Source organism: Schistosoma haematobium, chromosome 5 (genome assembly GCF_000699445.3).
Source record: "Schistosoma haematobium chromosome 5, whole genome shotgun sequence".
Classification (NCBI taxonomy): Eukaryota; Metazoa; Platyhelminthes; class Trematoda; order Strigeidida; family Schistosomatidae; genus Schistosoma; species Schistosoma haematobium.
This window is the reverse complement of record NC_067200.1, coordinates 11,821,488-11,837,077: the sequence shown is the minus strand read 5'-3', so window position 1 is coordinate 11,837,077 and position 15,590 is coordinate 11,821,488. Positions and strand designations below refer to the sequence as shown.

General features: G+C 36.3%; 1 protein-coding gene across 1 annotated transcript in view; it reads left to right on the top strand.

The window, feature by feature from the left end:
* The first annotated feature begins 3,722 nt into the window (after window positions 1–3,722).
* ADAMTS3_1 (A disintegrin and metalloproteinase with thrombospondin motifs 3) overlaps window positions 3,723–15,590 on the top strand; it is a 41,875-nt gene continuing 30,007 nt past the window's right edge. The window contains exons 1-3 of the mRNA XM_051217490.1: window positions 3,723–4,077; window positions 9,206–9,315; window positions 12,034–12,117. Of these exons, the coding sequence (XP_051064902.1) occupies window positions 3,843–4,077; window positions 9,206–9,315; window positions 12,034–12,117 (429 nt within the window). The 5' untranslated portion in view covers window positions 3,723–3,842. The remainder of the gene's footprint in view (window positions 4,078–9,205; window positions 9,316–12,033; window positions 12,118–15,590) is intronic.

Below are 15,590 nucleotides of genomic sequence, written 5' to 3'. Positions count from 1 at the left end.
TTTGTTCGACATAACTCCTCCACCTGGAACCCTTCTAGGGTTTCTGTCGATCCCAAGTTCGGATAAAGAAGGATGGTTGGGTATGCAGTTAGCAACTCCATACGCCATGTAGAAGAGAACCTTGCTAAAAACAAACACTCATCAAAATAATTATTAAAACTGTTTCAACTTCTCCATCTTCAGTCTTCAGTCTACAGTCTCCAGTTGCAAGGTTGGGATATCGATCAATCTATATTAATCCTTACTATTTGTAGAAAGTTACAGGTGGCAACGAGATAGTAGGTGCTGGTAGATGAGTGCGCTAGTTCAGTTGTATGTGTGTTGTATGAAATCAGGTATTTGATGGAATGGTCAAGAGAATTTTCTTCTATCACATTCTCTGCCTACTGAATTAGAGATATTTCAATAGTGCATGAAGTGCATGTCGTAGTGATGAAGACGAACTGGTGAATCATGCTCGTATGCCTCAATATTGTTTGTTTAGATATGTTTGTGCATATATTCAGATTGGATTTGTGGCTGTCAGTGGTATGATGGATGTAAGAAGGGGGTTTGTGTATGTTTGTGTAGTAGATTGCAAATGGTGATATTGTGGTATGGTGTTGTGTATTTTGGTGGTTTGTGATGTGGTTGAGCATTGTTGGGTTATGGTTAGTGATTCTTCTGGTAACAGAAGGTTCATTAACAATATGATGATAGGCATATCGTGTTGCTTGCACGACAGGTGAGGCCAAGTGGACTAGCCTGAGCCATCTGAAACCCCATGTTGTGTTTGTTATATTAAAATAGGAAATGAAACGAAAGGAAGGAAAGTCGTTAATTCTATTTGCTCATTCTGTCCTTTCTGTTATTCCTGTTCTTTCTGTTTCTTCTCAAATACACTACTCACGATTGTACTTCGCATGGCATGGCATGGCATGCATATTAGTCCGTGTATTCTGGTCGGCTAAACTCATAATCTTATCCGTCCTTTCACCTCATCATCAAGCATAATAGACCAAACACACAACCTACTCACCTCACTTACTTCACTAAATTATCTTACTATTAACAATAAACTACATGCATGTCAACTAATCTGCTACGAAATGACACAGCAATTAGTAACAGGCATCCGTTCCCTTCTATAATCTACCATTCCATACTGTTCCATTCGGTCCCACAAACAAACAACAGTCATAACATAATCCATCATTATTGATCTTACAATAGAGAATAAGCTGCTTGTCATATTCGTCTTCTGATTGACGTGGCTTGTGGCTCAATCAGTATCCACCATATCCTGACAATTATTTATGGTCACTGAAACATTGGTCAACAGGAGATCGTTGTGTGATTGTTTAAAATGAAGGTGACTAGTCCCCTAGGGAGTACAGGCCAATAAGTCAACAATCGGATTGCGTAATACAGCTTACCCACTCTCCGTGAAAAAACAACCAAATCACACAAACCTCAATACAGTTCATTTCTCTATTCTATTTGAAGTTGAAACAGTAGGTAATCAAGATTCTGCTAAAAATAATCAATCACAATTCAATTATTCACCTTCACTATTGTTGTGCAATTTTAAATTAGGACTAAGTAGTTGTCCAATGTCTGTTTGATAGGCTGAGTGATGCAAATATATTGTGCCTGTGCTCAGCTCATATGATGTTATCTGAAAATCAACAGTGACTGTGAAATTAACAACAGTGAACACTTCTGACAGAAGTTGTTCATATAGCTAATCAAGGTCTCCGACAGCATGTCGTTACCTGAATCAGAGGGAAAAATCATATAAATAGTTAAGACTCGTATGCATCATTATCCGGTTTAGTAATTGATCTTTTGCATAGTGTTTGTTCGACATAACTCCTCCACCTGGAACCCTTCTAGGGTTTCTGTCGATCCCAAGTTCGGATAAAGAAGGATGGTTGGGTATGCAGTTAGCAACTCCATACGCCATGTAGAAGAGAACCTTGCTAAAAACAAACACTCATCAAAATAATTATTAAAACTGTTTCAACTTCTCCATCTTCAGTCTTCAGTCTACAGTCTCCAGTTGCAAGGTTGGGATATCGATCAATCTATATTAATCCTTACTATTTGTAGAAAGTTACAGGTGGCAACGAGATAGTAGGTGCTGGTAGATGAGTGCGCTAGTTCAGTTGTATGTGTGTTGTATGAAATCAGGTATTTGATGGAATGGTCAAGAGAATTTTCTTCTATCACATTCTCTGCCTACTGAATTAGAGATATTTCAATAGTGCATGAAGTGCATGTCGTAGTGATGAAGACGAACTGGTGAATCATGCTCGTATGCCTCAATATTGTTTGTTTAGATATGTTTGTGCATATATTCAGATTGGATTTGTGGCTGTCAGTGGTATGATGGATGTAAGAAGGGGGTTTGTGTATGTTTGTGTAGTAGATTGCAAATGGTGATATTGTGGTATGGTGTTGTGTATTTTGGTGGTTTGTGATGTGGTTGAGCATTGTTGGGTTATGGTTAGTGATTCTTCTGGTAACAGAAGGTTCATTAACAATATGATGATAGGCATATCGTGTTGCTTGCACGACAGGTGAGGCCAAGTGGACTAGCCTGAGCCATCTGAAACCCCATGTTGTGTTTGTTATATTAAAATAGGAAATGAAACGAAAGGAAGGAAAGTCGTTAATTCTATTTGCTCATTCTGTCCTTTCTGTTATTCCTGTTCTTTCTGTTTCTTCTCAAATACACTACTCACGATTGTACTTCGCATGGCATGGCATGGCATGCATATTAGTCCGTGTATTCTGGTCGGCTAAACTCATAATCTTATCCGTCCTTTCACCTCATCATCAAGCATAATAGACCAAACACACAACCTACTCACCTCACTTACTTCACTAAATTATCTTACTATTAACAATAAACTACATGCATGTCAACTAATCTGCTACGAAATGACACAGCAATTAGTAACAGGCATCCGTTCCCTTCTATAATCTACCATTCCATACTGTTCCATTCGGTCCCACAAACAAACAACAGTCATAACATAATCCATCATTATTGATCTTACAATAGAGAATAAGCTGCTTGTCATATTCGTCTTCTGATTGACGTGGCTTGTTGTTTAATCATTATTCATGAAAGCTTGTCATTTTTATTTTTGTCACGGTTACAATCAAACGATATATGTGGTTTTCGAAATGTTTATTTCCTGATCATTTTCTATGTATAACGACTTGGCCTCTCATTCGTCATTATCGCTTATTTCAAGTTGCTTTAACTTTCTTTTTTTTGTTTCACTTTTCTGATTTTCGTCATCATTGTTTTTCAACATGTTTTTCTTCTATTTATTTTGGTTGCTTTCTCTTTGCTCATTCCTCTTACTTTATACTGCCTTTCAACTGTCACTATCCCTTGAAATAATACAAATTGTGAACTGGCATTTAAATATTTCTTCCTTATTTCAATACACGAATAATTTAATCAAGTTTAATATAACCGATGAAACTATACTATTCACTTTCATGTCTGAATAAATCTAATAATTAGAGAATATCGAGATAAATAAAACTGATTATGAGAATATCGGTCAAATTGACTATGACAATTATGTTGATTACTGTAAACATAACATTTTACAGACATGTTCTATATCAGCACAATATTTATTGTATATATATATATGGACATTTAAACGAATGAAATACCCTTTCGGGTTAAACTAATAAAAAATATCACTAAATGGTCCATTCTATTGATCGACACTTTGACTTTAATGATACATAAATATATAATTCGTGTGAAGTTTTATCAATAATCAATAATTGTCTATATCTTTCATTTTGATCACTTAACAACTAATGAGATAATGATGGGACTATTCATGAATTTATTGATTACATTAAATAGCATTATTCCTATTCATATAATATCATGGAGATTAACAATATATCAAAAATTAATAATAATTCTATTGTTCATAACAATTTTATGCATGAATAATACAAATGAATTACATTTATCTACAAATAATACACTTGGAAGTTGGTCAAATTATAAGAAACCAATATTACAGAAAGTTAATTCTCAAATGAATAATTACGGTAAGATTATAATAAACTATCCATTATCATACAAATCGTAATAATAATAATAATAACGTCACACTTATTGAACACGTTGATGGTTGTCTGAACTCAATAGTTGATTAGATAATGTGTTGGATATCTGAAATGAAAGATACTCGATTCAAATCTTAGTATGAGCAACGACACCGAGATGAAAGTACATCCTATTGATAAGTTTTAAATAAGACAAAACGCGTTCTCTCGACGTTACATTCAGTCAGTCAGTCAATCATTTACAACATGGGACTATGTGCATAAATGCATCGGTCCAAGTTGCCACACCTCGCTGGAACAACAATATCAATGCCAAATTCATGGGAGTAGTTAATTCAATGGTAGTAATATATTAAAAAAAATGCATATAACGATACGATACAGCGAAAAAGCTTTACATCAGATGGGTTTTCTGGATATTACAGTAATTTCAATGGTTAAGATCATGAGTCAGTTGGAGCTAGACCACCATGGAAAACCTGGAAGCACTGGACGACCGTTTCGTCCTATTGTGGTTAGGTGCTCACACGCGAAACCAGTACGTCCTGGGTTCGAATCTCGCAGGGAGCGAGGTCGTGACTGTGCACCGCTGAGGAGTCCCACAGTAGGATGAGACGGCCGTCCAGTGCTTCCAGGTTTTCCATGGTGGTCTAGCTCCAACTGACTCATGTTCTTAACCATTGAAAAAGATTTAGCTTGCAGAAAGATAGGTATAAAGCAGTTTTAATTTCACGGTTTAAAAGAAGACAAAGAGTGTATACACCAATGTCATTGTGGTCGATCCTGAGCCACGTCACCCACAGTCTCCAACCATTGGTTACGATAGTTGCGCGGACCCCAACCAATTAGTCAGCATCTACCGAAATGGCTAAGATCTGAAGTTAGTGACTTCAAGGACCGATGCCACGTTTTGGTTTGGCCGCTACTAGCTTTCTTCCATCCATCACCAACACTAGTCAGCTTTGCGCGTCGTGGTAATCGGTGGTTGGGTATGAGTAATACGTGACCCAACCTCTTCAACTGATTTACCATCATTCCCTATTACCCTGAGTTAAACCTCACTATTGCTTACCCGGTGATCCCAGCAATCAAATACTAGTAGCTTACGAGTGTCTTCTACTCTTAATGGCCATATTTCGCGGCCGTAAACTAAAACAGAACGAACTATCGCGCAGTATACTCGTCCTTCAATTGATAGACGAGTATCTCGCCTTCTCCATAGGTGATGTAAGTTGGTAAAAGCCGAATGAGCCTTTTGAATTTGTGACGAAATTTCGTAAAACACCAACCCATTAGGGTTGATCAGACTTCCAAGATAAGTGAAGTTGTTGACGCTTTCGACCAATTTGCTCCCTTTCCATAGCTCATGTGTTGGCATAGGCCAGTCCTGAAGCAATAATTTGCATTTAAAGGAGGAAAAGAGCATCCCAAACATTTTGAGTGCTGCCAAAAGACTCTGCATTTTATCAGCATCTTCGCCAAACAGGAATATGTCATCTGTGTATTCTGAGTCAAAAGGTGGACCTCATAGTAGGAGATCAATTTCCGAGAATTCAAACTACAAGAACCTTGTTTCCTGAAATAGGTCTACGATGAAATTAAACGAAAATGGAGATAGTGAACGTCTTTGCGGGATATCACTTGAGGTTGCACAATCAGTTTCCATCGACTGACAGTGTTCGAGTAAAGAGCCCTCACAAGGTTTATGTATTTCTGAGGCACACCTTTCAATGACAGACACTACCACAGAACCTCTCGATCAACAGAGTCAAATGCTACTTTTAAGTCAAGAATGACCACCACTGTCGGACGCCGATAAGCATGCCTGTTTTCTAGGACGAATGCTGAATATACAAACATGACCAGATCTGAAGCCAGCCTGATTTTCTCGTGTTTGCAGTTCACGAGTCTTAGTTAGTCGTCCGATAATTATTGAGGCTATATTTTAGATGCTATATTAGTCAAACTAATCGCTCTATGGTTATCAGAGGATGATTTTGACACCTTCTTATATATTGGGACAATCAGTGATTGCGACCAGTCAGATGAAAATACGTCCAGTTCTCAGATTTTAGCTAGAATATTAGTCAGCCTAATCTCTAAAACTGGACCATTATCCTTAAAGATCTCTGGAGCCAATCCATCTGGACCAGTTGCTCTTCCCTATTTCAGAATAGCTATGGATTTTCTAACATCAATTAGGGTCGGGGAGCCACTTCAATGTTCCATTCAGGTTGTTTGGGATTAGTGGGTGGGGTAGCCATGTTAGACGATTTCTCTCCTTACGATTAAAATTAGTATTTGTTAGAAATAAACGATTTTCCGGGCAAAGTTGTAGCAGACGATCACAATTATCTGTTCGTTGAACCGAAATACCAAAACACCCGTCTAAATGTCTTTCTGTTTGGTTTAAGCTACCTAACTGGGTATTAAAGTCATCTGCTGCGAGTATTATGTCTGAGTGTTTAGCTTTTTGAAGAAGCTCAGAAAACTTTCCGTAAAATTCATCTTTCACTTCATCCGGGCTAAAGTCAAAGGGAGCGTAGGCAGAAATAATGGAAAGGCAACGACAAGTGTCCCTATGCTCTCGAGTTCTTACGAAGCCATTTAGCCGTACAGCACATAGGTGACTGTTAACAGGGATCCATTTTAAAAGTGTTTGTTAGGTCCTCATGCTTAGTTCTATGCCTACACCCACCAGTCCACGAGAATTTGCCGCCAATTCACTAGATAAACGGAGAGTATATCTCGTTGGCTCCCCGTTTTGGTTAGGTAAGGCCAAGTGAATGGCCACACTAGAACCCTGTATGCATGTTTCGGTGACACAGCATACATCATTGGTACGAGATTCTAGGATTATAGCTAAGGAGGCCTACTAGCTGGTTTGGCATAAGCTACTTACGTTGGAAGCTCCAATGTATAGATTGAAGCGAGGGTTCAGTATACTTGGGACAATATTTCGCTCAATAGAATCGGTGGACATGTTGACACTTGATGAGGAGGTTTAGAGTTGATAGTTGAGGTAATCGAAATAATAGGAATTGAAGAAGTGAATTGGTTATAGATACAGTGGTCTTAAGAGTTGTTAGAGTAACGAAATAAGTCACAATTATTTATATTAACTGCAGAGTTCGTAAGTTAATTCGATGCACATAATTCTCAACTTTTTTTCAAATATATTGAGTAAAATTATATGATTCAAGTACCCTTTGATACGATAAAGTTGCATGAAATGTCTAATATTGAGTAATTAAATCTCATACCTGATATTATTCCATAATAAAGCCGATTAACAACTATGAAGAAATGTATTCATCCTTATAGATTATGATTTACATTTGGTAGCTTTGAACTTTAAACTGTTATCACTGGGTTGTTGACTTAAATAACCGAACTAGTGGTGATTGGTTTACTGTCTTTTAAACCATAACCGGATAAGCTTTTTCTGGAAATAAAGTCATTAGCCAACGATAAGGTTATAGTAAAGAGACGAGTTTAAATCAACTTTGACCTATTGCGGCTACTTGTTAATCAGTCAGAAAACAGCTTTCGTACATGAATAGTTTGTAAAGAATAATAGCTAAGTTAATAACGCAATGGGGTTTGAAGCGAACAGTACTAGGTTTGAGTTCGGGAGTGAACATCAACTCTGGAATGCAGGCACATCCAGCTGACGAGTCCCAAATAGAACGAAACGCACGTCCTGGATTCCACTGGTAAGTACTATCCATCTCTACGAATACTCTTTGTATAAGTTCAGAACATATTAGAGCGAACAACCGTGTCCAGTGACTTCATCATCATTTTCTAAAGTTGTAAGTCTATGACTAGTGTATTGGGTTACTAAGGTCAAAATAAGTCATGTATATGTAATCTAGACATTGTGATGAGTAAAACATGATGAACTTATCCATCGACTTCGGCATAAAGGCTTTAAAATTGTATCATTTATAAATAAGAAAGATCATCTACAAAGGGTCAGAATGATTCGTTGTAAGGTGTCAAATAATACGAACCATGTGAATAAAATGAAAATTTTAGAAATTTTGTTAGTTCACGGGGATAATAATAATCATGTTAGCAGTAATAATAATTATTATTATGGTGATAATAATGATAATAATAAAGTTGCGTGATTATAATATGTAATACGCGATGCGTTGCTAAGATAAGTGTGATAAGACGTTTATGCAGATTGTAAAAGATGAGTGTGTAAAGTAAGAATGGGAGAGAGCGGATATAAGCATAAATGAAACTGGCGAGGGTTAGTGGTTTACAACGTCCACTCCAGGTATATGGTGGTTCAACTGTGGACCAAGGTAAACACAGAGGATGAACATACCTCTTTTGGAGGTATCATCACCATGGTTTGATTTGATAATTTCGAATAAATTGAGCATTGGATAGGTTGTTATAAATAAATAATATATTTGTAATATCCCAGTGAGTAGGAAAATTAGATTTCCTGACGTTTCGTGACTTAGTGTAAGTCACTTCTTCAGAGAATAAATAACCAAATTAAAATTAATCAAAGTTTAAATAGTACAACGGAAGAATAAGAATAATGTATATATGTATATATATACCTCTTTTGGATACATAAGCTTAGTCTTCAGAAGTCGATCCCTACGACTTCAGCTACACAGTTGTAATCTTTCGCTTTTCGGTAGATAGCTTGGAACATGACATAAAACAGAGAAAACTTAATCGATTTTAGTATAACGTTCACTGCACACTAATTGAAAAGGAATGGGTTGTGAATAAATTTCATAACTTTATTTCCCAACCGCGCTGGTAAATATTTACAAGCGGTCAAAAATAAAACCTTCTGAGTATTGTATATGTAACTGACTTCACAGAAACAGTTAAAGTGATTTACACCCATGGAGGAACCCGTCATCAACAGTCCATCCTTGATTTATTGTATAAGTACTCATTTAGTTGAGAGGATAGTATCGAGTTGGCAGCGTTAAATTTCCTTCCAATAGGTCTTTATAATTGATTTATTTTACAAACAATTTCCACCTACTTATGAAGTTATTAGAAGAAATTTAAAAACAATCTTCATCAGATATTCATTTCAATCAAATGTGGTTGCCATGTTTTTTAGGTGAACAAAATTATTGGATTGAAACATTGGTATTTGCTGATCATACAGTAATGAATCGTTTCTCGAATAAAACAATAGCAGAAAATTATGTGAAAACATTAATGAGAATGGTTCGTTATGATGTATTTAATTTGTAGCTTAATTTTATAGTTTCTAAGTCGTTAGCTTAAATCATTTTAATCATTGTGTTATAACTTTTGAAATATTCCGATTCAAAGAGAGGGTAGTAGGAAACTGGTTCAATACAAACTTTGATCCAACTTGATTATGTAGATTGACAATGAACAAATAACGACACTTCAACAATTATAATACCATATCAGGAAGAAGGGTGAAAAGGAGACTATGAGGACACATCACCCTACCATACATACAAGGAATATCAAAGACCGCAACGAGACTTCTGAAAACCTTCGGGATAGTTGTGGCACACAAACCGACAAAATCACTACAATCAATCCTATGCAAACCAAAGGATGAAATAACAAAGGAAAACAAATCAAACATCATCTGCAAAATAAATTGTGCCAACTGAGAAAAACACTACATCGGACAAAGCGAACGCCCCCTCCACCTTCGCCTACACGAACATCAATTAGCAGTCAAACGCCATGATATCTCCTCACCTATATCAATACACGTGGATAACTGCGGACACTCATTCGATTGGAAAAATGTAGAAATCTTAGACAGAGGGAACTCCAAAAACACCAGAGAATTTTTAGAAGCTTGGCACTCAGGTCAATCAGCAATCAACAAACATATTGAAATCAATCCAATTTATCAACCAATCAGGAAAATCATGCATAAATATAGGAACAAAAATCAAACCAATGGGAGACACAACCAAAACAAAGAAGTAAACAATGACAAATTTAAGGTCAACAAGAACCAATCAACATCGAGGTGCACAGAACAAGCTGTGAAACACATATGGAGAAATTCGAACACTTCACTTCTACCTGAAGTTTGTGCTGATGATGTCGTTCAGAAGAACGATGAAAGCTCCGTGACCAAACCATCCAGCTCAGAGAACAAAACTCCACCAAAATCACCCACCTGAGCTACAAATCTTCTCCACCATCTCAACACTTAAATCGATTAAATAAGCATATAAACACTTGATGTATATTATCACATTTCAATGGTCAGTGAAGTGTGAAATGTCATAATAATACTTGTTATTTCGGCAACACTAACAGGCCATAATATGTCTGATGATGTTTAACCCTAATAAATTGTAAAAATATATGTATAATTAGGATGTCAATGATCTAATTATCTTTCCTTGTTCATATGCTCGAATAATGTGCATTCTCCGTGTACCGATAATAATTGAATATCTAGTCTTAACGTCCCCTAGATAGTATGAAAACTCTTCATTTCAACAAGTTTCAATCTAATGGGTGGTACTTTTTAAATATACGCGGTAGTCATCATCCATTATAACTGTTTGACTTCAGAGATTATTGCTTCACACAAAGATGTTAAGATTATCAATCATATTAAAACAGAGGGATTATTGATGACTTGAATTAGCAAACAACAGATCTATTCAACGTGTTATAAAATATATAAGTTTCCGTGTATTTCTATATCTGTTGAGTGACTGGAGGTAGTCGATATATAACTCACGATATAGGTTTTATGCTGGCTGTCACTTTCAAACATAATGTAACTGTAATATTAAGGGAAATGATACTCTCGGTAGAATATGAGCCAATATCACTCAGCTTCAGAGTCCGGAGCGTCAACACTATGCCATTTGAACAGCGGTTGACCTCTTGTGTGACTGAGATTCTTGCAGTCGATTGATCTTCGGTCTCGCGTGTGAACACCCAACCTTTAGACCACTGGAACAACATCCGACGGTGTTAACGTCTCACTCCAACCAATCCACCAAATTGCGCGGCCATGTTCCATTGTCTTCGGTAGGTAACTGCCACACATTCGATATAGTTTAACTCCACTGGCCTAAGCTGCTGAGGAGTCCCATACTAGGACGAAACAGCCGTCCAGTGCTTTCAAGTTTCCACTGGTCAATTCATGAGTTTAATTAAAAATTTCACAATCTCCACAACCCCATACTGATAAGTGGAATTCCTTTCACCTTTAAAACAATAAAATGATGGATAAGCATTTACGAAGTGCACGAACACGAATAAAATCATACACAGTTTGTATAATTGTTTCTCCTAATTTATAAGTCCCTCATTAATGAGTAAGAGACACTTATATATTCATCTCAGGTAAGTATATGTAGATGTAACAAACTGTAATTTAATACGTTATTTTGTAAGATTGCTTAACTTGAATTGAATTTGTTGAAAATGGAATTTTCTTCACTAGATTATTATACCACTGTATATAACATATGGAAACTAGAAGACAGTAGATTAAAAACATTATATGGTATAATATCTAGGTTAAAGTGATCCTCCACGTTTCCAATGTTCAATTAAAATGTTAAATACAACACTATGGCTAATTCCTGTTCATTTAGTGAATCACTCATATACGAGATTTTATGACAAGACTTAATTTTTACCATACTTTCGGTTTTCATCTGCCTTGTCGAGATTCACTACCCTGACGTGCTCACAACAGTCAGCTGCAGATAACGCTAAATGTTTAAACTAAATTCTTCAATAACAGTCACACTTCAGTATGCAGTATTTATACGCGAAATGGGTAGGAAAGATTCCCACAAGTTCTGAATACTGCACGTATCTTGAGTATTGAAAACATGGCGGATAACTTCAGCCATCGATAACTGAACAATTAACAAGTGACCTACTTTACTTTTGTGTTTTGTTCTATTTTTTTAGACTGATGAATTATTTCATCATCCATCTTTAGGTGTGAATATGAGTCTAGTTGTACAAGATATAATATGGGTTAGTGAAGCTGAAGTAAGTTGATCGTTCTTCTTTTAGTAAATAAAGATTTATTAATACTGAACGAATGAATAAATTGAAGAGAAAAAACTGAAGGCAAATCATTAGAGAAAAGCTTTTTCTATAATAAACTTTTCTGAAACTATACCACTGTATTTATAGTTGACTAACAGAAATATTAGTCTACTGAAAAATGCTGTAAACTGGGTCTGACTAAATCAGCTGATACACTAGTATTCAAATTCCAGCAACTCATTTCGAACTAGATATTCATAATATAGCAACGTACACAAACACGACCATAGAGTCGAAAGACGGGTAAAATGGAAGTTGACAACAAAAACTATTTCATTTTGTATGTGACACAACCGCATTTCTCTCTACACTTGCTAGACAATCACGGATTATCTTAACGAAACGGCCGTCCAGTGCTTCCAGGTTTTCAATGGTGGTCTAGCTTCAACTGACTCATGATTTCAATCTGTGAAAATTTCTAAAAATCTCCACAAACCCCTTCTGATAATTGATACAAAGACAAATACAAAGGAAGTATGAAAAAATATAGATATCATAATAATATATAAAAAAATTAAGGAAAAATTGGAAGACGGTAATAACAACTGGTGATTGATAACAAAAAACTAGACGGAAATGCGAAAGGTTATGTGATAATAAATACACTAACAAATAATATATTTAAATGAAAACCATAGGGATAAGAAATAGGAGTAGATAAATGCACATAGATGATAATAAATGCGATGTAGGAAGTGTTGCTGATTTTAGTGAGAAGTGTTGATTTAGAACCTCTAGCATAATAATAATAGTAATAATAATAATAATAATAATAATAATAATAATAATAATAGATGTAAAGCACAACCTCATCAACAACATGAACGGAAATACAGATGGGTTCCGGTCAGTTAAGTGTTCTGATGAAAGTGTGGAAGTGGTGGCAACGACATGACTGGTGCTCGTAGATGAGTGCGCTAGTTCAGTTGTATGTGTGTTGTATGAAATCAGGTATTTGATGGAATGGTCAAGAGAATTTTCTTCTATCACATTCTCTGCCTACTGAATTAGAGATATTTCAATAGTGCATGAAGTGCATGTCGTAGTGATGAAGACGAACTGGTGAATCATGCTCGTATGCCTCAATATTGTTTGTTTAGATATGTTTGTGCATATATTCAGATTGGATTTGTGGCTGTCAGTGGTATGATGGATGTAAGAAGGGGGTTTGTGTATGTTTGTGTAGTAGATTGCAAATGGTGATATTGTGGTATGGTGTTGTGTATTTTGGTGGTTTGTGATGTGGTTGAGCATTGTTGGGTTATGGTTAGTGATTCTTCTGGTAACAGAAGGTTCATTAACAATATGATGATAGGCATATCGTGTTGCTTGCACGACAGGTGAGGCCAAGTGGACTAGCCTGAGCCATCTGAAACCCCATGTTGTGTTTGTTATATTAAAATAGGAAATGAAACGAAAGGAAGGAAAGTCGTTAATTCTATTTGCTCATTCTGTCCTTTCTGTTATTCCTGTTCTTTCTGTTTCTTCTCAAATACACTACTCACGATTGTACTTCGCATGGCATGGCATGGCATGCATATTAGTCCGTGTATTCTGGTCGGCTAAACTCATAATCTTATCCGTCCTTTCACCTCATCATCAAGCATAATAGACCAAACACACAACCTAATCACCTCACTTACTTTACTAAATCATCTTACTATTAGCAACAAACTACATAAATGTCTATTAGAATTAGCTTATATTTACCACCTATAGATCAATGTAACCAGTGAGTTTAGGTCATCCCACAATATTATCTCAACTAATATCAAGTTAAATTGTTTCCAAGTCTTTAAAGATTGTAACAGATGACTTTGTTACAGTTAATGAATCGTTTACATAAAACAAGGTAAGAGGACAAAAAATTATACTCTGGGGTCCCCACTTCCTATAGATAAAGTGCCGTATACCCATACCCACTGTCTCCTATCACTAAGAAATTCACCTTCCCAGTTCCTGGTTTCGTTATAGATTATAAAACTACCCAGTTTCAATTTAAGTCCCAGATAATAGACCTTGTCAAAGGCCTTACTCAGATGTTTGAAAATATCATCTACCGGAATCATCATGTCTTTCTCTCTAGTTCAACCACCACTTCCAATAAGAAAATTTGTCAAATATGAAACGCCTTTCCTAAAACCATGCTGCTCCCTGATTAGAGGATTGCTCTCTTTCACACAGTTTAGAATAGCCATCCGAATAATCTTTTCCATTAGTTTGACGACTATACTAGTCAGCAGTTACTATGTCTCTACTCACCGACGTTACTGATAACTGCATCCCTGAAGTCTCTTGACAGCTTAGACTGCCTAAAAGACACATCACACATGATTACCAGATATTCAGCAATCATATTCTCCAGAGCTTTCAAAATCCTAGAATGAATATCGTCAGAATCACTAGATTCATATGCCTTAAGATGTTGGAGTAATCGTAAGACAGTTCCTTTCTCAATAACCACAGAATTCATCAACAAGCTACCATTAGTAAAATCAATCTTTGGTTTTTTCACCATCGTCGGCAGGGAACACTTAACTGATAAAGCTTCAGCTATTTTAACATCATTTCTTGCTAATATCAATGAACCTTCTCTGATCAAACGAAGCGGGATCCCATCACTTCTCTGAGATCGCCTCTTCGTATACGATAACAGCCTTTTCAAACTACTCTCACAATCCCTAAGCAAATTTATTTCAAATGGAAATCTAGCCCTACTTATCAACGCTTTACATGCGTTCTTAGTCTTACAATAAGTGTATATTTACTGCTCAGAATCTGCAGCGATAGACATATTTCAATGCGTTTTCCTACGACTAAACAGTTCTTTGACCTCTTTAGTTATTCGTTGTAGACAGTTATTAGGCCTATGTGGTACTGAGCAAATTTTGGGGATGCTCGATCCCCAGAAATCACTTGATGAATGTCTTATTCCTGTAATTTTTTTGGAAAATTTGTATTTCATGTTTTTGGACCAAAAGTGCTCATTTTTAATTTCAGACTGTACTTCCCACTTGAAAGGACCCTAAATATCATTGGTTGGTTGCCTCTTTTAGTATGCTATTTTGTGACGTTTCCCAAGGACACTTTTATGTTGTATATATACGCTTGACTTTTGTGCTTGTTGTTGTTCGTGTTTCCGGTTGCTTACAGAATATACCTTTCCCTCATCTGAACCAGATCTCTCTCTAGTTAGCGAGGTTGGGACGCATCACTAAACAATTCAGAAGATTCAAGGAAGACGTGAGAACAAAGAGAGGAGCTGACATAACTTCAGATCACCACCTGATGGTTGCCAAGAAGAAACTGAAGTTAAAGAAGCAATGGACAACTGGACAAATAGCATTAAAAGATTCAACACAGCCTACCCTCCAGATGCTGACAGATTCAACGAATTCAAGACAGCTGGCAGT